We start from the raw sequence: 21,457 nt of genomic DNA, 5'->3' as shown, positions 1-21,457 counted from the left end.
GAGCCGCGAGCCGCGAGCCGGGAGCCGCGAGCCGGGAGCCGCGAGGAGGCGGGCTTTTCTACTGGCCCCAGACGCAGTGCGCCGATTGGGCGCCGAGAACCAATGAACAGCTCGGACGTGAGGCCTAGCCAATGAGAGCGGGGCGGAGGGCGGGACTTGCGCCGAGCTACGGGGGCCGGCTGGGGTCGGCGGCCGTGATGTGTCTGCTGCTGGGGCCGGCGGGCGTCGGGAAGACGCTGTTGGTGAAGAGGCTGCTGACTATCCTTCCGCGCCGGCGGGGGCCGGGCGGGCGCGGGGCCGGGCGGCTGTGCGGGCGTCGGGTGCTCCCGGGGGCGCGGGGCCGGGGCCCGGGGCGGGGTGCGGCCGCCGCCCGCCTTCCCTCCCCGCTCGGGATCCTTGACTGCCCGCACAGCTGAGCTCCGGGGATGGGAAGGGCGACCTGGGCGACCCGCCGCCGACGCGGCCCACGGTAGGCCTCCGCGCTCCCGCAGGTGCGGCGGGGTTCAGGGGAAGCTGGAGCCGGCGGTGGTCGAGCGGGGCGTCCTGCCTCCCGGGCACGGCTGCGGCGGACGTGGGTGGGCGGCTGGCGGGGCCCCGAGCGCCCGCCCCGCGCCCCTGGTCGCGCTGCTTCCCCTGCGCGCCCCAGAGGCGACCCGCACGGATGGGGGTCGGAGCGGCGGCCGCAGCCCGCTCTGGGGCATCGGGCCTGGACTCCGGAGGCCGCTTCGGCCTTGCTGGCGGGGGCGGCAGGGTCTCGGCCCTCGAGAACGGGCACCGTGGGGTTCGGACCAGCGCGGACGGCGGCGCGCGCTCCTCCCCAGGAGTTCCCAGTGGGGAAGCGCTTGTGTCCGTCGTGCCCCGGGGTTTTTGCACAGGTGGGCACCGACCTGACGGACATCGTGGTGCCGAGGAGGGTCACCGTTCGGGAGCTGGGGGGCTGCATGGGACCCATCTGGCCCAGCTACTACGGAAGTTGCCGCTGTCTCCTGGTAGGTCACGAGCCGAGAACTTGTTCAGCCGCGGGCTGGTGCCGGACCGCACTCCCCACCGGCTGGAGTTTGGGTTCCCGGGCAGTTGTGCTGGTCGCCGGCTTCCTTTTGGAAATCCAGCTGGACCCCTGGCGCCCAGTCGGAGCGCCGACCTGACAGCCCACGTGGGGCTTGCGGGCCCAGGGGTCCTCCTCTGCCCGCAGCGAGCTTGCTCTCTGCACCGCTCCCCTGCCCGTGTTCTGTGTGCTTGATCTTTGCATGGCCCGTCCCCTAGCACGGCCTGTGCCCCAGATCCCCGGGCCCTGCCTGGGAGAACGGATGCCACGTAAGTAGAGAGAGTCCTGGACGGGCGGAAACAAGCGGCCACGGGTCACTGTCGTGCGACTCGTTTCTCTTTACCTCCACTGACCCCAGGCCCCTTGTTCAAAGTCATTTTGCTTTTCTGAGTCAGGTTATGACGCTCAAGGAAGGGGATTCGGGAAGGACTGTCTCCCTCACCGGGTGGCCCTGCTCTGCATTTTTCTTCCCTAGTTCATGATGGACGCCGCTAACCCCACTCAGCTGTCTGCGTCCTGCGTGCAGCTCCTGGGTCTCCTTTCTGCAGAAGAACTCGCAGGAGCGTCGGTCTTGATACTCTTCAATAAGATGTACGGGTCTGTCATCCTGGAGAGCGCTGGGGTCCCCCCGTGAGGAGGTCCCTCGGAGCGTAGCCATGGAGGGGCGTTTAGCGGGGGTTGGGATGGGCCTGTGGCAGCTCACCTGGACAGAGCGCTTTTTCTGCTCCAGTGATCTGCCCTGTTACATGACCGTGGAGGAGATGAAGTCCTTGATGAGGCTCCCAGACATCATTGCTTCTGCCAGGCAGAACGTCAGCACGGTGGAGATCAGCGCCCGCAGGGGCACTGGCTTGGCGGCAGTGCTGCGCTGGCTCCAGGACACCCACAGAGCCGACGGCTGACCCACTGCCAGGAGTAGCGCCACTGGCCGGCCCTGGGGAGGAGACCGAGAACAGCTCTGCTTGGTCTCCGTCAATCTGCTCTTACAGGGGCAGGATGGCTCCACAGAAGTCTAGGGGATGGGCTTCTGGCCCGAGTTGCAGTGCTGTGTAAACGGAGGAACCCCAGTTCCAGAAACTCTAGACAGCTGGTCTCTGAAAGAGATCGTCCACAGGGCTGGAAGGTGGACAGGGTGTCCTATGCCCATGCTGGGCTGACGCTCCCGGGGTGTATTCCCTTTCCCAGAGCTGTTTGGACTGCACACCCCACAAACACGGCCTCTTAATGTGGTACAGGCTGTACCTGTTGAGTCTGTGACAGGCTGACAACACGACCCCCGCTGTATGAGGCTGTTGTCAGAAAGATCTGAGCGTGCAGTCGGAATGAGAATGGTGTTTTCACTGGTTCTTCTGCTCAGTGCACGGTCGGTCGTCGCGGGGGAGGGCGTAGTGGTCCTGCAGGTAGGCGAGGTGGAGGGCAGCTCTGAGATCGTAGGAGGTCCCGGCGAGCTCATCCTGATTCCCGCCGAGGGGGCCTGCAGGAAAACAAGGGTGCATTCATGTCCTGGGGCCTCCGTCACAGAGTGCCACAAACTTGGTGGCTTAAAACCACCCAGATTTACGCTCACAGTTGTGGAGGTCAAACACTGATCGCACGGCTGGTTCCTTCTGGAGGCCCCGAAGGAGAATGCCTTCCTCGCTTCTCTTCTGGCCTCCAGCAGCTGCCGGCCATTCTTGATATAACTCAGCTTGGGACTTGCAGACCTGGAATCCCTGCGTCTGTCTTCATGTGCTTTTTTCTCCTTATAGGGACACCTATAGGGTCACTGGATTTAGGGTCCACTCTAAATCTAGGATGATCTCGAGATCTGTAGTTATATCTGTAAAGACTTTTTTTGGAAATAGTGTCCCGTTCCCCTGCTTCCAGGGCTCCAGGGAGAGGTGTTAGGCCGCTGCGGTTGGTTGAGAAGCCTTCTCCTGGGTGTGGTGGTGCGTTTTCTACAAATGGCTTTCTCTGTCCCAGCTGGCAGTGGAGGCTAGCTGGGCTGGGAAGGAACCCCGTCGTGCAGAGCAGAGTGGTGGCCTGGGCCCCACCAGGGTGGTCTCCAGTCGGCCGCGTTGCTGGGGGCAGGGGGTATTATGTGCAGGGGTTGCAGATCATGCCTCAGAGGAGCTCTGGCAGAGACCACCGGCCGCTGGGGCTCCAAGTCCGCCTGCCACCGCGTGGAAGCACTCCTCCCTGGGAAGGTCTGCTACTGCTGCACGCTGCTGTCACTGCCCTCCGAGTCACACCACACAGCCGCGCGTGCCAGTGGCCTCGCCCACGGAGTCCTCGTGGATTTGAGTTTGGTACCCAGCATAACTGGCTGTCCACCCCCCTTCAGACAACTTAAGCACAGCACACACTCAGGAGACAAGCACCTGGCTCCATCTCTAGGGGTGACCCCAAGCTGGGGTCCATCTTGGATTTGGGCCTGGTCACCCGTGATAAAGCCAGCCTGGGCCGAGTTGGTGAGTTCTTGGGACACTGACAGGCTCGAGGTGACTGCATCCTGTGGCTGAGCTGGACCTGGTTTTGAAAAGCAAACCTCTAGCCACAACCCATTCCCACCTTCTGGCTTTCACGCCACGCTTGGCGACGTGTCCAGGAGCATGGGTTCCCTCCGGGACCATGTTCACCCCGGTCTTGCCACCCTGCCCCCGACCTGGAATCCTAGCGCGGGAAGGGTGCCAACCACTGAGGGAGCAGCACACCCCCTGCCCCACCACCGCCACACGTATCTGCCGCCACAGTGGACCCAGGGCTCCTGGGTACCCGATGTCGGGGACGAGGCCCGTGCCACACACAAACAGCCCTGGGACACTAGCCCTGGTCACAGAAACCACTTCAACGCAGAAAGTTTTTGGTTTTTTTAAAGATTTTATTTGACAGAGATTCCAAGTAGGCAGAGAGGCAGGCAGGGAGAGGGAAGGGGGGCAGCAGGCTCCCGCCGAGCAGGGAGCCCGATGCGGGGCTCGACCCCAGCACCCTGAGACCGTGACCTCAGCCGAAGGCAGAAGCTTTAACCCACTGAGCACCCAGGCGCCCCAACTCAGGTTTTAATTTAAAAAAAAAAAAACAACAGAAAACAACTACAAAACATTATAAAGGCTGCAAACAGGGACAAACAAAAAAGGATCCCACAGAAGCACACTACACTACATTCTGTAGGGCACCCTAGCCAAGCCTGAGACGGAGCTGTTCCCGGGCTGTTCAAGCCCAAAGGGGACCAGTGCTGTCCTCACAAGGATGTGGGCAGTAGGACTCCCCCTTTGTGTTCGACGGCCAAGAGGTCTGTGCCGTGCAACATCTGGGCATTCCCTCCTTAGGTTCTGCTGGAAGGTTCAAACCTTGCCAGGCCCTGCCGTTGGCAGGAATTCCCCACACAGCCCTTTTAGCCATGGGAAAGTCCTGGGCCAGGGTCCTGCCCTTGCCCTCAAGCTGCTTCAGACCTGTTCTTCTTTCCCCAAAGACCTTGAGAACACAACCCCCCTGGCAAACCCACATTGCATGGGGGCTGTCCTGTCTCCATACCCAGTGAGAGTGTGGGTGGACTCCACCTGGCTCCAGGGACACGGCATCAGGAGCGCGCCTCTCCGTGGCCCGGACGCCAACCCCGCCCCCGCTCCGGCCTGTGCTCCAAGCCGTCCTGTGCCGTTGAACCACACCGAGCTTCCCTTATGGATTCAGCCCATGGAGTCTGCAGTGTCTCCCATGGACTGGCGCTGAATGACGGACTGTGGCATCGTCCTCTCTCCGTAAAGCAGTCCTGGGGTAGCGGAGCCTAGACCTGTGTGTTCAGAACAAAGCTGCGAGGAGTGATGCCAGGTGTGCCTGACCGGCTGTGTCCATCCCAAACGGGTGCTGGCCACTCTATGGACACTTGGGACAGATAATGCCCTGTGTGAGACTGCCCGGCAAAGGGTCTCTCACAAAAAAGCCATCTTAGGGAGAAAAAGTGAGAGGCCAAAGGCCGGAAACCCTCTCCTGCGCTGGAGAGCCAGCACCTGGGGCGTGGGAGTGCCAGCGTGTGCTCCGGCCATCCAGCCGCCCTCCCTGAGCCGGGGGTGGAGGCCCTGCTCTCACCATCACAGAGGCGTCCGCCTTCCTCCCGTAAGTGAGGTGCGGGGAGCAGGCCGGCTGTGCTGACTGAGCCCCGGCTGCCGCGGCTGCTTCAGTGCCCGGTAGGCCTGCACGGCCCGCTCTCTCTCCTCCCTGATAATCCGCTGTCGGGCCAGCGACGTGCTCAGCGGCTGCGACACGCCGCCAGGGCTCAGAAGCCTCCTAAGCATCAGCGACTTCCTCCCAGGCTGAAGAACGGAGACGGAGACCGAGGCTCAGTTCAGGAAGGAGGAGGGGTAACAAAGGGCCCACGTTGGTCCAACAGCTGGATGCCCAGTGAGAATGTGGGACTCCGCGTGTAGGCCCTGGACCAGGTGGCCCTGGGGGACACCCAGGGCAGCTGCCCCCACTTACCTGGTCCCGGCTTGTGCTTGTCCTGGGCTGGGCGGTCAGCTCCGGGGGCTGCAGAGCAACCTCGCCAAACTTCACTGTGTCTGGAGGGGCAGAGGGGCAAAACTGATGCCTCTGGCCATCGCGGTCCCCACAGAGGCCCAGGTGCTCAGGGCCCACACGATGGCCCCTGAAGACCTACCTCGGAGCAGCTCCTGCTCCAGCCTCTCCGCTGCCTTCTCTTCCCTTCGCCGCCGGATTCTCTCCAGCCTCCGTCTCTGGAACCTGGGGAAGAAAGCACAATGCCGTTCAGATTCCCCAAGTCTCATCTCACAGGACTCAGAAGGCGGAGGTCACCCCTGCCCAGGAAGGTGCCCCACAGCACAGGCTGGCAGGCTGCCGCCAAGTCCCCAGTCTGGTGACCGCCTCCCCCGACAACCGTGCATGCAGAACAGGGCCCATTGGGTCCCACGGCCGTGTTCTCGGGAGACAATGGTGCCCCCCGAGCACCTCTGACAGTGTCTGGAGACACTCTGGGTTGTCCCAACAGCTGGGGGGGCGGGGTAGGAGTGCTCCTGGCATCTCGGATAGAGGCTAGAGGCCCAGCTGTCGTCCCACACCCTGTGCCGCAAGGAATGGCCCTGCCGCTGACAGTCACTGGCCCCAAGTGTCGACAGGGCCGCTGCTTCTGAAGGGCCTCTCAGGGCAGCCCTGTGTGTGAGAGACAGCTGTGGCTCCAGTGCGTGCTTCCACTTTTCTGTGACTTGCTTGTTGTCACTCGGCCTGACCACAAGCACAGGGCGCTCAGACACGGGCAGCACCGTGGGGCTGCTGACCAGCTCCAGCTCCCACAGCTGGGATAGAAACTTCTGATGAAAGCTGGGATCCGCTCATCTCAAACACTGCAGTTGTGGCAGAAACGTCTCGAAAATCCCTTGTTTGCTGAAACCACCTCCCCGCCCCTGCCCACAGGCCCAGGGAGGTGGCACAGGGCTTCCTTCCCAGACTTCAGGGCTGGGGGCAGGGGCACTACAGCTGGCAGTGGGCTCCTTCCTGGTGCCGGATGCCACCCTCAGGACCCCTGCAAGGACCTCATTAGGCCCTGGCTGGAGATGGCCGTTTCCCCGCTTTACAGATGAGGCCTGGGGCTGAATGGTCGCAGGACTCGGGTGTGCGGCACAGCTGAAGGCCTCAAACTTCTTTCAGGGCAACGATCCGGGTCCAGGTCCTCAGAGAGGAGGTGGCATCAGCCAGTCAGAAGCGGAGGGAGCCCCACAGCTGCGTGGGGTTCCCCAGGGGCCAGCAAGCCCTCCTGAGGGACCACCAGCCTTGTCTTTTTCCCCCTTTCTGTTGCAACTAGCCAGGGTGGACAACAGGCCCTTGACCTCACCTGGCTCTTGGGCCCCCTTGATGCTTTTCCAGAGAAAGGGAAAGATGGAGCTAGGCCTTCAGAGTTCCGTGGGCTCAGAGACTCCCTGAACCCCCAAGGCTGAAAAGCTCTGACGCAGAGAAAAACACTCGGCAACGGACCAAGTTTTCACTTCCAGGCTCCCCCGGAATCACGGGGTGGCGCTCCCGCAGCGAGAAAGCACTACCGCTGCAGAGAACAGTCACGGGGCTGCCACCCCACCCCACTCACGCTTTCTTCCGCTCTGACTTCTCCTTCTTGGGAGCCGCCTGCACCTCGGGCTGTCGGGCCACCTGGTTTTTGCTGAGGAAGAGCACGTGCTGGGCCTCCTGCTCCATTCGCTGGATGTAGGCCCCGTCAGACTCCCACTTCTTCTGCTTGAATTTGGGGACAGCGATGTCTGGCTCCGCTCCCTTTGCTTCCTTCTCCAGTGTCTTCTTGAAGGCCACCTGGGCTGAGGACAAACGGAGAGGTCAGGGATGTGGCGCCAGGCTGGCCGGCTCAGTTCCCTGCCCGGGGCCATAGGGAAGGAAGACCAGACTCAAGTCAGGGCAGCCCAGCGACAGCCGCTGAACGTTCACGGTGCCCAGCTCAGGCACCCGTGTGGGTGGGAGCCCCCCAGCCCACCGCTGCACATCACAGATGTCCACCATGGCTCGGCCAAGGAAGAAAACCGAGAAGAACCTAAACGTTATTTAACCACCCACGGAAGACTGGTGAGTAACTAGTGTACGTGCATGTGAAGATCTCAGCGCGCAAACCCAGGGCGTTAAGCGCGGCGCAGGAGGAACGGGTAGCGTTCTCATTGCAAGTACGGGAAAACGAACAGGGTGCTCCTCTCGGGCAGGCACGGCAGAACGGGAACAGAGCTTTCTTTCAAGGCGGAAGAGGAGGCTCCAGAGACAGCGAGAAGGCTATACCGTACCTCATACCTTCCACCCCTGCTTGCTTCACCACGCATGTGTTTGTCTTCAACATCCCAAAGCAAGAGCCAGCCCAGTAACGCACAGTTCAAACCGGGGCCAGTGTGCACCCTCCTCTCACCTTCCCTGCCTCTTTCTGTCGCTAGGTCTTCGGCGGGCGTATAACCCCCGAAGGAAAGCGTGAGCTTTACAAAGAAATGATAAAACTTGTATTTGGGAAGACACGTATATACACGAAACACCATCATGCCAGACACCCTTCCCCCAAATGACCCAACTGCTATCTCTGACACAGGCCGACAGGGGGGCACCCAACCTGGCCTCTGGGTGAGGGGTCGGAAAGGTGAGCAGTTCCAGGCCAGGGGTGGGGGAGTGTCTGATCAAGTCCCTCCTTAACCTCCAGAAAACATCCACTTCTCTGCCCCACTGTTTCTGCACTCCCGTCCAAGAAACGGCCGTTTCTCACTTGCAAGAGCTTCCCTGGCCTGCCCTGTCCACTCCCTCAAATCGTTCCGCGGGGATCTTTCCTCAAAGTCAGTCTGAACCCACCGTCCCTCCTGATGGCGCTCCACGGCTTGGGAGGGGAACCAACAATGCTCACAGCGGCCGTGAAACCACACTGCCCTCCGCCAGCCCCTCGGGGGCCCGGGGACGCCAGGCTTGGTCAGCACTCCACAGCTCCCGCACCTTCGGAGCCCTGGGCGCGGGCGGGTCGCTGCTGTCGAGGCCGTTCAGCACTTCGGCGGCTCAGCGGACGGGGGCGCCCGGGGCTGCGGCGCCCCGGACGAGCCCGCGCTTACCTTGCCTCCTCCGCTCCCGGTTGCTGACGCGACTTCCCATCTCCTGGCGGCTCCTCAGGATCTCTCGCAGCCGGAAGGGGATTTCCTGCTCATCGCGGTTCTGCGGCTTGCAATTCGCCTGCTTCTCTCCTCTGCTGGGAGCGAGAGCGGGACGGTGAGACGCGCCCCGGCTCGGCCGAAGCAGAACCCGGGACACCGCAGCTGGGCCTGGAAAGCGAACCTGGGGGCCGGCCTGGCTGCCGCGGCCAGGCGAGGAGCACCCTCCCCGGAGACCGCCCGAGCTGGGTTCTCGCAGGACGCTGGGCTGCGCGGCGCTCCCGGAGCCGCAGGACGGCGGGGACCGCACCCCGGGAGGGGCCAGTGCCGCGCCGGGGACCCTCGCGCCTCCGCTCACCCGGCGATCCTCCCACGCAGCCGCGGCCGGACGGAGCGAGGGGCCAGGTAGGGACGGCGGGGCACTAAGACCCACCTGCGCGGTCCGGGCCACGGCGCTGAGCGCGGCGTCCCCCGCACCTGCTGCCGCCGCCCCCGCGGCCGCCCAGCACCCCGCGGCTCCCCCGGCCCCACGGGCGCAGCACCGCGGCGCCCGAGTCGCGCCATCCACACGCCTGGTGCTCCCACAGTAAGCCACTTCCGCCCTTCCGCACAGTCCCGCCCCACGACCGCCATTTCCGCTTCCTGCGCTCAGCTCTGCGACCATTGGGGCGGTGCTGCTCTCCGGCGAGCCGGGATTGGCCAGAGCGGCCGCCGCTTACGCGCTCGGGGGGGGCGGGGCCTCGGGCTGCGGCGCGCGTGCGCGCGTGCGCCCGGGCCGGGCAGCGGGTGATGCTGCTCCGGAGGTTGGTTGCGGGAGGCCGGACGGTGGCCGCCGCTGCCCGCGGTCCGGCAAGTACCGGCGAGGCGGGCGCCGGGGCGGGGCGCGTTCGGGGGGGCGGGGGCCCGGTAGGGACAGAGAGTCCGGGCCCGCGCCGCCTGCTGTCGTTCTGTCCCAGCCCCGGCTCCGCGGGCAGCGCCGCCCCGCGCGGGCCGGGCTGTGTCCAGTCCCTCGGGAGAGCCGCAGTGAACGAGGAGCTGGTGCTCCTCGCCGGAGTTGGAGTGAATAAGGAAGGCAGGGCGGGGGCAGTCAGTGTGGAGAGCCCCGGACACCAGCAAGCAGGGGACCGGACGCTGGGGGGCCGGGGCTGGAGAAGTGGGGAGGCTGCCCTCGCGATCTTTACGGGGTGAGCTGGAGGAGGACAGGGAAGGAGGCGCGGCGCGTCAGGCAGGATGGTCAGAGGCGCGGCGCGCGGCAGCACGGGTCGGAGGGAGCCGCTGCTGTGTGGCCGCAGCCCGCGGGCTTCCACCCGCCCCCACTTCTGCCCAAGGAGGAGGGGTGCCAGGGCGCCCCCAGGCCCCATCTGCTGGAGTGCACGCCCAGTGCCTGTCCCTGAACCCAGCCTTTCTCCAGGCCTGTGTCCACTTTGCAGACGGGAACCCGAGTCTGCAGTCCAAGATCTCCCGGCAGTGAGGAATGGGGGGGCGCCTGCAGCCCCCGCCAGCGACCCGGGTTGAAATTTCCCTGGAGCTGGGGGCCGGCAGGGCTCACCAGCGTGTGTCTTCTCAGGGGCCGCGTGGATTCTCCAACTGGGACCGGTGCCAAAGGCTTCCTGGAAGCGGCAGCATTCTTAGCAGGCCGCGTGTCTCTGTCCATGCCTGTGAAGGCCACAGAGATTTCCGGAAGGACCCTGCAGAGGAGGGCTCTCAGGCAGGTGCTGAGGGCAGCAGGCCACCCAAGTCGTCCATGCCTGGCAGGGCCGCCCCTGAGCCCCTGTACCCCCCACCACCTGACCTCCAGCCCCCCACAAACTGCTGCATGAGCGGCTGCCCCAGCTGCGTGTGGGTGGAGTATGCGGATGCGCTGCTGCGGCACTACCAGGATGGCGGGGAGCGAGCCCTGGCTGCCCTCGAGGAGCACGTGGCCGACGAGAACCTCAAGGCCTTCCTCAGGGTGGAGATCCGGCTCCGAGTGAGGGGCGGAGGCTAAGCCTGCGGGCCCAGCACCCACACCGGCTCCGGCCTCCTCCTCCTCCTCCTCCTCCTCAGGAAGCATCAAGGAGCTTGCGTGGCCCTTCGTGTCAGGCTGGACTAGGAAGAATCATCGATTGACTTGATCTGAGAATAAATAAGCCTTATGTGAGGTTGTCAAAGAAAGCGTGTGCGGCTTGCCTTTGAACTTTCATTGAGATCCTGCAGGTTTGGCAACTGTAAGGGCGAAGTAAGGTCCATGTCTTTGACGAGCCACGTCATGACCGTCCCCAGAGTCCCCTTCCATGTCCCAACACGCAGAAGTCCTGCCCCAAGGTCCGCTGTGGTTATTCTCAGTGGCAGAGAGAGGACTGCCTGGGCCCATGAAGTTGCTGTTGGCAAAGCCCTTGGCAGGCGTGGACACGGCCCCCTGGGAAGGCCCCGTCTTTCCAGCTGTCAGGCTCCCTGGGGAGATGCCCACCCACCAGCCAGCTAGAAGGTTGGTGATCAGCCCTCGGGGGCCTGAGCCCCCAGTCCTTGCAACCCACTTAGACACGATGACCCAGGCAACTGACCTAGGGCCTCCAGCACCAGCCCTAGAATCAGCCTCCCGGTGCTAGCCAAGTTGGAGTGAATAAGGAAGGCAGTCCTCAGCTGCAGACCTGGCTGTGGGACCACTCTGCCCGGGAAGAGCTTTTTCTTAGCGCCCTCCCTGCCAATCCCCGTCCCCTGCTCACCCCCATCACGGACATGGTCCCGACTTACCTCCCTCCCCCAGCAATTCCAAGCGCCCATACCAGTAGCCTGGATGGGGAAGGAGTTGAGAGGACTTTGTGTTTTCTCTCTCCTCATTTAAGGATGAACTCAGGAGGGGTTCGAGCTGATAAACAGGCTTCCCAGGTAGGAACCTTTAACGTAAAGCTGGCGAGTCACGTAGAGATGTGTGGGCGAGAATGGAAGCAAAACGCAGGGCCTAGTTAGACATCTGTGGCTCAGGCCATCTTTGTGGATGGCTGCGTGCCTTCCAGGAACAGGGTTTATGGTGCCCCATACCTACTGGGTTGTATCTCACAGAGCATCTCGTTTAACACAGCCTCATACAGATTCAAAAACGTCCCAGAAAGAGAAAGCTTTTCTCCAAGGACAACGGCAAAGCTTGGCAGGCTCTGAGGCTCCATGAAGGGTGGCTTATCGCAGAGATGTGGAGGTTTTCCAAAATGCAGATTTATAGGAAGTTGTCTGTATGTACCTGGGTACACCTAACCATGCGCATCTGAAGGATCCTACGGAGTTAGCGCTACTGCGGAATGACAGAGCCACAGCGAAGTCCCGTGCCGGGGCAGCCGCTGGCCTTGCTCCCTCCAGCAAGGCGGGCTCCTCCTCCACGCAGCCCACGGCAGTCAGGGATGCCTGTGCAGCACCAGCCCAGTCACGAGGCTGCAGGTCTTGGCTGCCCATTGGTTGGTTTCATAGGCACCGGCTGGCCATCTGTGACGTGTCTGGACCTGGGCTAGAAGCTGCGGTCCAGCAGAAACCTCTGCTGTGTTCCACTCCAACACAGAAGATGGAGGTTAACAGGAGCATTATCTGGACGCACAACTCTAGGAGCGTGAACGAGTTCTAGCTGCCGTGGGGGCCTATGAAAGCCATCCTGCTCTATCCTGGGGGGTTACCCTGAGGAAATGACCCTGGGGCAGGGCTCTGAAGTCCTGGGAAGAGGGAGCAGAGCAAGTGAGGAGAGGTGCACCTCACGCCAACAGAGCAGCAGGTGCAAAGATCCTGGGGTGGAAGAAGGGGCCTTGAGCATGGAGAACGAGGCAGCGGGATGAAAGGAGGTCCAAGAGGTAGACAGTGGCCAGACTACACGGGACTTCGGGGGCCATGAAGGTGGATGCTTTAGCGGTCAGAGAACTGAAAGTGGGGATACCCAGGACCTCAGCCAGGACAGTTTCCTCATTTCCAAGACAAGCAGCTCGTCCGCCCTGCAGTCCGCGATGGCACGTCCCGTCCCTGTCCCGGTCCCATCCTCAGCCCTTCCCTCATCCCCGGAGCCCTCAGGGCCGGGGCCCTCCCACCACCCTCCCGAGTGGCCCTACCAATCTCGTTAGTGCTGTGTCGGGGGTCATCCCAATCCGCTTACCCAGAGGCAGGATAAATGCCCAGCCGGGCCCCTGCCGGGGGATGCCTGGACATTCACACCCACGGCCTCCCGAGACCTGCCCAGAGCTTGGTGAGTCCTGACCTTCCTCAGCCGCTCTCTTGGTGGCCACTTACCCGGGGGGGGGTGGATGTCTGTGCAGACGGTGGGGAGTTGGTGGGCTTCTCACCGCCGTGCTGCTGGCTGGAGCCACAGGAGTCTGTCTGCTGTCCTAGTCAGAGGGGGTCCCCACCTGGTCACTCTCAGTTCCCCCCTATCTAAGGATGGTTGCAGGTGGTCCCCAAGGCCAGCAATGGTCTAGTGGACCTTGGGCCACGCACTCTCAGCCAACTTGAGTGGTCCTCAGCCAGAGATGGGACCGCGGCGGGGGCCGCTGGGAGAGCTTGGCCCATGGTTTCCACGAGGCTAGCGTCTGACAAGGAGTTCCGTCTGGGTCAGGGCTGTGCACACTGGGCCCAGGACCTGGGACTGGGCAGCCTACACCATCTAAGCTGTGGGGGGTAGGGGTGATGGGACCTGAACAGCCAGGACCACCAGGCCTGCCGCAGGTCAGCTTGGACCCCATGTATGTCCTCCTGGGCTGGTGCAGTTTCTGGCAAGGGGCATAAACGTTAGGAAAGATCCGTGGTGGGGTGTGCCTGGTACTGGGCGCCCACCCCACCACCCAGCCTGCTTCGCCTGCCTGTCGGTCTCAGCCATGAGGCTCTAGCCTGCAGCTGGTGGCAGCCCAAGGCTGGCCTCGGGCACTACAGCCCACAGGACTGGAGTGGCAAAGGGGGCCCACAGGGTGGTGTCAGCGGCTCTAGTCTGCATCCTGTGGTTTAACCCCAGAACCTTCTAGACTCACAGCGCCTCAGAGGGATTAGAGTTACCCTCTGGGGCTAATAGGCTTAGGGGAAGCTGGGTTGCCCTTGAGCAGGGTCAGTGGGGCTTAGGACATCCAGGGAGAAGCAGAGGGAGGGTCGCCCTGTGCAGTGGGTTCATGGACACCAGCAGGTGACGCTGGTGCCCAGGGCAGCCTCTTAGCACAGTGAGTGGCTGGGGTATTTACCAACAGAGGGAAGAAACTGCGGGAGGTGGCGGTTGCTCAGCTCAGCTCGGGACTTCTGAGACAGGGCCCTTCCTGCCGGGCACCGTGCCCTCCATTTCTCTGTCACCCCTCGTTGGCCCAGCTGGATGCCTGACGTGCTGCCAGGAATGAGGCTGAGGGTCGCTACCCCCAGGGATTGGGGTGGGGTTGCAGAAGGGGAGACAGCTGAGCGGGGTGCACCTGGGGTCCTCCTGCCTGACCCCAGGTAGAGCCCCACGTGGAGATGGCGGGGGGCCACCACTGAGGTCGTGCTCAGGACCCCGGGTTTCCTGTTTCAGGACTTTCTCTGTTCTACTGGATTGAGACCTGCAAGGGAGGCAGAAGCAAGGGAGCTGACCGGGACCCCCCCCCCCCGGTGTGTCCCCAGCCCACGGCGTGAGGGAGTCTAGAAGCCGGAGTTTGCCGTGGGGCCTCTCCCAGCCTGGCCATGAACCTGGAGCCACCCAAGGCCGAGATCCGCTCGGCCACCAGGGTGACAGGGGGGCCCGTCACTCCCAGAAAAGGGCCCCCCAAATTTAAGCAGCGGCAAACCAGACAATTCAAGAGCAAGCCCCCCAAGAAAGGTGTCCAAGGGTAAGCAGAGCTGGTGGAGGCTGCCCTACAGGCTACACAGGAAGGGGGGTGCTGACCTACAGCAGGGGGCTTGGCCACCCTTTCTTAGCCGGGGTCCTGAGGGTCCCCCATTCCTCAGCATGGGCGGCGGGAGGGCTCAGGGACTCCTGTCACCCTCTACCTGTTGCTGCCGAATGGACCTGGAGACCATGCTCACGGCCACTTAGGCCACAGCCACAGCCCTCGCACCCATGTGTGTCCCTGCACACGCACGCACAGCCAGGGCACACTGGCAGACACTCAAGCACAGGGGTGCCCCCATGCACCCCCACTCCCCTCTTCCCGGCCACTGGCCCTGACCACCCTGTCCCGCAGGTTTGGGGACGACATCCCTGGAATGGAAGGTCTGGGAACAGGTATGACGGCCGCCAGGTTCTTCCCGGGTCCCCCCCACTCTCCTGCCTGTCCGTGTGCCGGGCCCATACTCCCTCCGGTTTGTCCAGCCAGAGCTCACCTGGAGCACCACCCCAAGCCTGTCCTGCTTTCTCCGCCCCAACATCGAGCTTTGGGCCTCCCCGAGGTGGGGCTGCTCGCATTCAGTGGGTTTACTGGATACTTGGAGGGACTGGAAAGTGACAAGGAGGCCTTGCTGACCCCTTTGTCTCGCTGGCGTGCTACACCCACCTTCTAGCACTTGACACCCTCAAGCTGGCATGCCCTGGCGGGGAGGGCTCTCCACCCAGGACTTCTGCCCTCACCACTTGGGGTGCAAACGACAGGGTCTGGGTGGGGGGAGCCCCTGGGGCCAGGAGCCTTCCGGTGTCACTGTTCCTTCTCCTGCAGACATCACGGTCATCTGCCCGTGGGAGGCGTTCAACCACCTGGAGCTCCACGAACTGGCCCAGTACGGCATCATCTAGCACCAGAGCCTGACCCGGAGCCTCAGGGCCATCTCCCCTGCTGCCCGCTGCGACCCCTGCTCAGGATTCCTGTGAGGAGCCCCTTCCCCACCAAGGGTGTCCAGATTGCCCGGTTTGTGTCTGGAGACCCCTGCAGGGTGGCAACCTCAGGCCCCCAGATGCCAGTTACCAGAAGTTACCAGAAGTGCACCAGCTCCCTGCCAGACACCTCAGGGCCGGGCAGGCTCTGCTGAAGCAGAGCCTCCAGAAACATTGGCCCACAGACCTTCTCTTAGGGCTGGAAAGCCAGAGCAGGGTCTCCCAGGAATGTTCGTCACAGGCCACTCCTGTCCTGGTGTCTGGTGATGAGAATAAGCTCCCCTCACTAGCCCTTCCCAGCTGCTGCCCTTGGGTTGGGGATTCCTGGGGGGGAGTCCTGGCGGTGCCTGACCAACACCCTCCAAACCCCTCACCAGCAGGAAACATCCTACCCAACATAGCCCACACATGCTGTCCTGGTTTCAAAATAAAATTCGCGTGCCCCTCTTTCACTCGGCTGGAGTGGGTGGTGGGTGGGGGCAGGGTCCGAGGGCATGGGTCTCCAGCAGGGGCGGAGGGACGAAGGAGCAGGGTGGTGGGGGCAGCAGGGGCCTGGCCAGGCTGAGAGGGAAGGAAACACACTAGACGTGGAGGCTGGGGGTCCATGCAGCCCGGCCAGCCAGGCTGGGAGGCAGCTGCGTGCACAGCCAGCCCCCGGAGCAGGCCTCACCAAGGAGGCAGACGAGGCCCAGCAGCAGCTCACGCCAGAAGGGTGTGCTCAGCTCAGCCTCATGGGAGGAAACAGGGGCGGGGAGATCAGGGAATTCGCTTAGTGGCCCAGCCAGCCTGTCCTTAGCTGTCCTCTACCGCTGGCCAGGTGCCCACTGGTGAGCCAGCAGCGGTGTCCACGCTGGACGCCACACCCAGGCGGCCTGGCGAAATGGTTGCTAGCAGCAGTTGCTGTCTGGCGCCCGCCAAGGGTGTCCGTGGGGACCAGGTGCCTCTGTGGGGCCTGTTCACACGGCAGCGACCGGACAGATTCCCATTCATGTGGAAGCCAGAAAAAGCCATGGTAACCCGAGGCAATGAAGGCCGCTCAGGGTGCCCGTGGGCAGGGGGCGAAGCAGCCGCGGCCGGCTCCCTGCCTGGCTGGGGGTCCGTGTGGGCGCGCAGACGGAAGGCTTCTTCACACTGCCCACTGAGACGGGTGCCATTTTCCATAAAAGATGCAGCTCACCAAAATTTATTCCCGTCGGGGCCCCGCCGTGGCCACCACAGTGGACGGAGAGGGCCGGGCAGCAGGGAGTGGGGTGGCGGGGGGCACCCAGAGGCTGGGGCAGGATGGGGTGGCGGGGGGCACCCAGAGGCTGGGGCAGGATGGGGTCAGAGGTAGGGAGCCCAGGTGTGCGGAGCCGGAGGTTGGAGGCGACGGTCGGGGGTGTGAGTTGGAGTCGGGGGCTCGACAGCAGGCTTGCATCTGGCCCCGAGAGCCCCGTATGCTCCGGGGAGCGTTGGCATCCTCTGTAGGAGGTAGGCGCTGGCAGGTGCGGCTCACGCAGGCCACGCGGGGTTGGCAAGTGCTCCGTGGCCAAGGGCAAAAGTCTCCGAGAGAGAGTGAGGTCAGGTGGCGGTGCAGGGACTTGTTCTCGCAGGCCCAAACAACTGGGAAGGAGGTGGACATGCCCTACCCTCCGCGAAAGGGACCCCTGGGGGGCGGGAGACCCAGCGGGGGGAGGAGGCCAGAGTGTCTGAGATGCAGGACGCTTGCTTGGACACCTTCCCTGGGGGTCCCACGGGGCTGTCAGCCCTGGGCCGGTTTGGCGGTGGGCCTTTCTGTCCCTGCGGTTCTGGGGCTCCCTGCCAACCCCTGGCGGACAGCCAGGGCCCTCACCAGCCGGGCCGCCAGCAGAAGCTCCAGGCCCTGGATGACCACAGTGGCGATGGCCCAGGCCCCGGCAGCCCGGACGTTGGCGCGCAGCCACCCGCGGAGCGCAAGGCTGCAGCCCTCCAGGTGCACCCGCCTCTGAATGGCCTCATCTGGGCCCAGAGCTCCGAAGCCGCACGGGTCGTGGCCGACTACTCCATCTCCCCTGGGGCTGACACAGCAGGAGGCAGGGAGGCCGCAGGCCTGGGCCCTCTCGGAGCTGCAGTTAAAGGACCTGCAAGGGAACATGGGGCATCGGTCCAGAGGGCAGGGCCCACCATTCCGGGCCCGGCGCTGAGGAAAGTTCTCTCACCGACCCTCCCAATGTCCACGGCCACACACACACACACACACACACACACACTTGTGCATACACAACAGCCAGCTTCCGGTGATTCAGGGGGAATCACCAGTCCAAAGTCACACTCAGCTCACGAACAAGAGCACACATGTGGATGCTTCTAGAACGCTGGCATGCTTCAGTGACTGCTGGGTGCAAGAGGCCGGTTTTCAAGTCTTCGTGACCATCTGTCGTGGTCAGTTGTCCTCCAGCAGAACTAGACGATCCCTGCCTGGTGTCCCTAAATAGACAACACTTACACACACACACGTGCACACACACATGCGGTCACATGCAGAGACACAGACACACACACGGACACAGACACGCACACAGACGCATATAGACACACATGTGGAGACACACACGCAGACACACACCAACGCGCACATGCAACACATGCATGTAGACGCACATACATGCGGACAGAGACACGCACACACAGACACACGTGCACACACATATGTGGACACACGCACACAGAGACACACACACATGCAGACAAACATGCCCGCGACACACACGCACACACACATGCGGACGTGCACGTGTGCACACATACACATGTGGACACACATGCGCACACGGACACGCACGCAGACACACATGCGGAGACACACACGGACACGCACACAGAAACACACACACAGACACACACACGTGCGCACACACATGCGGACACAAGCACAGAGACACACACATGCGGACACACAAGCATGCACACGTACACACATGCACACACAGATACATTCACACATAGGCATGCACCGACAGACACACGAGACACACGTGCAGACACACACGTGCACACACACGCACAGAGACGCACACAGACAAGCACGCACACGCACATGCGTGCACACAGAATAGACACAGACACACGTGCGCACACACAAGCACACACGTGTACACACAGAGATGCTTATACACACACACGCTATGGAGAGAGAACTGTGGAGTCCAGAACAATGCCCTCATTTAACTTAAGTGCACTTGACAGTGAGACATCCGGTGTGATGACCTTACCCAAAACACTCCCCAAGCTGAGTCTCTGAGTCTGCCGGCTCAGCTTCTCCGCTATGATCCCTGTCCGCCTGGTCCCCGGTTGGAGGGGGCAGAAACACGCAGGGGGCCCGCGTGTGTGCACGGGCATGTGTGCACACACTCGTGTGCGTGTACAAGTGAGCACGTGTGCGAGTATGTCCGTGTGGTCCGGTCGGCTGGCCGCCGGGGACGCCCCCCTGCCCCATGGGCTCTGGGACTCACGGGTTCCGCGTCCAGTCCCGGTAGGAAGACACCCCGCAGCACTGCAGCCCCAGCTGGACCTGGTCAATGAGGAAGCGCAGGTCCGCGTCGTCCTGATAGTGGGTGATGGCCGCACGCAGCGTGGGCTCCAGGCCGTCCTGCAGCGGGCCCCAGAGGGCCACCAGCAGGGACCCCACCACCGCCTCCAGCGCCAGGAAGGCGATGAGACCCCCCGAGAAGCAGCGCAGCAGGCAAGCGTTCTCGCAGAAGGCGCCCAGGCAGCCCGCCAGGCTCACGGCACTGACCGCCAGCCCCCCCAGCGCCAGTCCCAGCAAGGCGTCTTCCGGCAGGGCCGCTGCCCCGCTCCCCCGCAGAGACCCCTTGACAGCCAAGCCCCAGAGCCCGAAGGCCAGGGCCAGTGCACCAAGCAGAGAGAAGAGGAAGTTGAACAGGAAGATCAGGTATTTCAGGCAGCTGCTTCCCAAGGGGAGAGAGGAGGCCGGGTCTCCCCCCAGGCCTGCCCTCCAGAGCCGGTCCTCTTGGGGCTCCTGGCTGCTTGCGGGGAGGGGCTCCTCCCGGCCCCCAGCGCCCTGTGGAGGAAGGAGCACACGGGGGAGACCTCACTGGCATAATCTGGGATAATCAACAGGGAGGGTCACGTCTTCGAGGCTGGGGTCGGAGCCTGGCAGCGGGGAAGAGGCTGGACAGTGGGCAGAGAAGGGAAGGCTCGCAGACCCGAGATGGCCGGGGACTGACGCGCCAGCCTCCAGGCTTGTCTCCCGGCCAGGCAGCTGGGGAATGGGAAGGCTCGTCTCCTGCAGAATGGAGGGCTGCACCCCGCTAGCTCGCGGGAGACAAAGTGAGGCGATCCCGGGAAGCAGGCGTTCCAGGAACACACGAGCACCCTCCATCCCCTCTGTGTGAGGGAAGACGTGGGCCCCGCAGCTCAGGCACGTGGCAGGCGGTCTGAACAGCATCTGCGTGGGCTGGGCTGTCGATGCAGTCCAGAGAAGGGCTTCCCCACCGGGCCCAGGAGGTGGAGGCCCCCCAGGCAGAAGGGCTGGCCCAGGGGACTGTCTTTTCCTCTTCCCCGACTCAGACCAGCCCTAGCATCGCAGGACCCCACTCTGAGCACAGACTCGGGGCCAGGCCAGCCAGGCTCCCAGGGCAGGGAGAAGGAGGGCCAGGAGACCAGGGCTCTGTGGGAGTCGGGGCCTCCCTTGCCTTGCCCTCTAGCGGGACGCTCAGCCGCGCCCTGGGCACTGGTCACACCAAGTGTGCGAAGTAGAGAAGTGCTGACCCATCCCCCCCTTCCCAGAGGAGTGGCTCGTGGAGAAGCTGCTGACTCTGCCCCCCTTTGTCCCTTCGTGGACAATCTCGATTTCAAATCTGCCTGCCCCCACCCCCCACCCTCTCCACCCGCAGGCAGATGCGGGTCGGGTCGCACTTCTGTTCGCTCCCTGCTGGAGGGAGAGGGACCGTCTGCCCTTGAAATCTGGGAGGATTAGGAAGCTGTGGCCCCGGCGGAAAAGACAGTCCCCTGGGCCACACCTAGGCAGGGCCTCCCTTCCACACCAGCGTACCAGGACGAGGCTGCCCTCCGCTCCCGACATCCGATTCTGCCTTGAAACCTCATTCACTGTGAACTTGGAGGCGAGGAAAGGGGCATTGATCAGCCCCCCAGACCCCAACAGTCAGTGGGAGCAGAAGGACAGGCTGCTGGGCCAGGCTGGGGGGTGGAGGGGCTGGGTTCGCCAGAGGTGGGGGGCGGGGGCCACAAGGTTACGGCCCTGCCAGATGCCCCGGAGGGGTGTCGGGATGGCCCCTCCCACGCCCGAGCTCACTGTCTTGCTTCCAGAACCGCAGGCCGCAGTGGGGAAGGGGAGAAACAGCAAGAAGGCAGAGAGGTCACGGGCGGAGGGGGAGGGCAGGGGATGCGCCGAAGGCCCGTGGGCACATCGCCTGGGGGTGTGCTTTTCTCAGAGTGTGCGTACCCCACACCCCCTCACACACACGAGGGGAAAGAGTTGTGGCAAGGTGCTGGGTGAGGATAAAGCTCTGGATTAGTGAGACTCCCCCCTCCCCGCCCTAATCTTACCTCCTTGGCGGTCAGAGGGGGGCACCAACCGGCCAGCCCAGCACTGGCTGAGGCTCAGGGTGGGGCTTGGGGCCAGGGTAGGTGAGAACGTGCCTGAGGTCCTCCCCAGGGCCTTCAGGGTGGAGACATTGCCAAGGGGGGGTGGGGGGGCGGAGGCCACCAGGGCACTGGCTTACCTGGGACAGCAGGGGGCGCCTTTCCCCCGCCTCCATTCCGCGCCCGGACAGGTGTGCTGGTCCCCGGCCAGGCGTCTCTAGCTCAGACGCTGGAGCTGGTGCCCTCAGCCGACCGGCGAGCTCTGCAGCCCAGGGCCGGGTGAGCGGTGAGCCGAGCCAGGATGCCACAGTCATGGCCAGGTCATGTGAGGCGTCACACTGTAGGGCTTAAGACAGCCCCTGCCCGTGGAGACCCAGAGCACCCCCCAGAGGGCTGAGCCACAGCCTCGCTGGGGGATTCCCCGGAGTTCTGGGCAGGCGTGACGTGGGCGGCGGGGCTGTCCTC

At 63.5% G+C, this 21,457-nt stretch overlaps 5 protein-coding genes across 7 annotated transcripts; 3 read left to right on the top strand and 2 right to left on the bottom strand.

Annotated features, from left to right (window-relative positions):
- Positions 1-116: 116 nt before the first annotated feature.
- On the top strand, positions 117-2,374 carry ARL16 (ADP ribosylation factor like GTPase 16). Of its 2 annotated transcripts, none has more exons than XM_032322201.1 (5): positions 117-258; positions 411-469; positions 876-989; positions 1,521-1,636; positions 1,776-2,374. In XM_032322201.1, exons 1-5 carry the CDS (start codon positions 132-134, stop codon positions 1,945-1,947), a joined length of 588 nt encoding a protein of 195 aa, XP_032178092.1. In that variant the 5' UTR covers positions 117-131; the 3' UTR covers positions 1,948-2,374. The 2 variants fall into 2 exon arrangements, with proteins under 2 accessions (XP_032178092.1, XP_032178091.1); XM_032322200.1 differs by having other exon boundaries at positions 155-258; positions 1,521-1,642.
- Positions 2,375-4,040: 1,666 nt separating this feature from the next.
- CCDC137 (coiled-coil domain containing 137) lies at positions 4,041-9,257 on the bottom strand. Of its 2 annotated transcripts, none has more exons than XM_032322181.1 (7): positions 9,077-9,257; positions 8,608-8,741; positions 7,116-7,338; positions 5,679-5,761; positions 5,501-5,580; positions 5,111-5,334; positions 4,041-4,814 (listed from the first exon to the last, which is right to left on the bottom strand). In XM_032322181.1, the coding sequence occupies exons 1-6, from the start codon at positions 9,205-9,207 to the stop codon at positions 5,113-5,115; spliced, it is 873 nt and encodes a 290-aa protein (XP_032178072.1). In that variant the 5' UTR covers positions 9,208-9,257; the 3' UTR covers positions 4,041-4,814; positions 5,111-5,112. The 2 variants fall into 2 exon arrangements, with proteins under 2 accessions (XP_032178072.1, XP_032178073.1); XM_032322182.1 differs by having other exon boundaries at positions 8,608-8,738.
- A 104-nt stretch (positions 9,258-9,361) lies between these two features.
- On the top strand, positions 9,362-10,794 carry OXLD1 (oxidoreductase like domain containing 1). Its single transcript, XM_032322215.1, has 2 exons — positions 9,362-9,492; positions 10,211-10,794. The coding sequence occupies exons 1-2, from the start codon at positions 9,433-9,435 to the stop codon at positions 10,628-10,630; spliced, it is 480 nt and encodes a 159-aa protein (XP_032178106.1). The 5' UTR covers positions 9,362-9,432; the 3' UTR covers positions 10,631-10,794.
- A 3,471-nt stretch (positions 10,795-14,265) lies between these two features.
- On the top strand, positions 14,266-15,331 carry PDE6G (phosphodiesterase 6G). The gene is made up of 3 exons (XM_032322221.1): positions 14,266-14,432; positions 14,787-14,827; positions 15,255-15,331. The coding sequence occupies exons 1-3, from the start codon at positions 14,287-14,289 to the stop codon at positions 15,329-15,331; spliced, it is 264 nt and encodes an 87-aa protein (XP_032178112.1). The 5' UTR covers positions 14,266-14,286.
- Positions 15,332-16,569: 1,238 nt separating this feature from the next.
- TSPAN10 (tetraspanin 10) lies at positions 16,570-19,488 on the bottom strand. Its single transcript, XM_032322173.1, is given in 3 exon segments — positions 16,570-17,508; positions 18,880-19,472; positions 19,474-19,488. Coding segments are annotated over 3 exon segments (966 nt in total). The 3' UTR covers positions 16,570-17,150.
- Between the last annotated feature and the right edge of the window lie 1,969 nt (positions 19,489-21,457).

The sequence above is a fragment of the Mustela erminea genome, chromosome 18 (assembly GCF_009829155.1).
Source record: "Mustela erminea isolate mMusErm1 chromosome 18, mMusErm1.Pri, whole genome shotgun sequence".
Taxonomy (NCBI): domain Eukaryota; kingdom Metazoa; phylum Chordata; class Mammalia; order Carnivora; family Mustelidae; genus Mustela; species Mustela erminea.
Note: the sequence above shows the minus strand (reverse complement) of the source record. Positions and strands in the feature narration are given on the sequence as shown.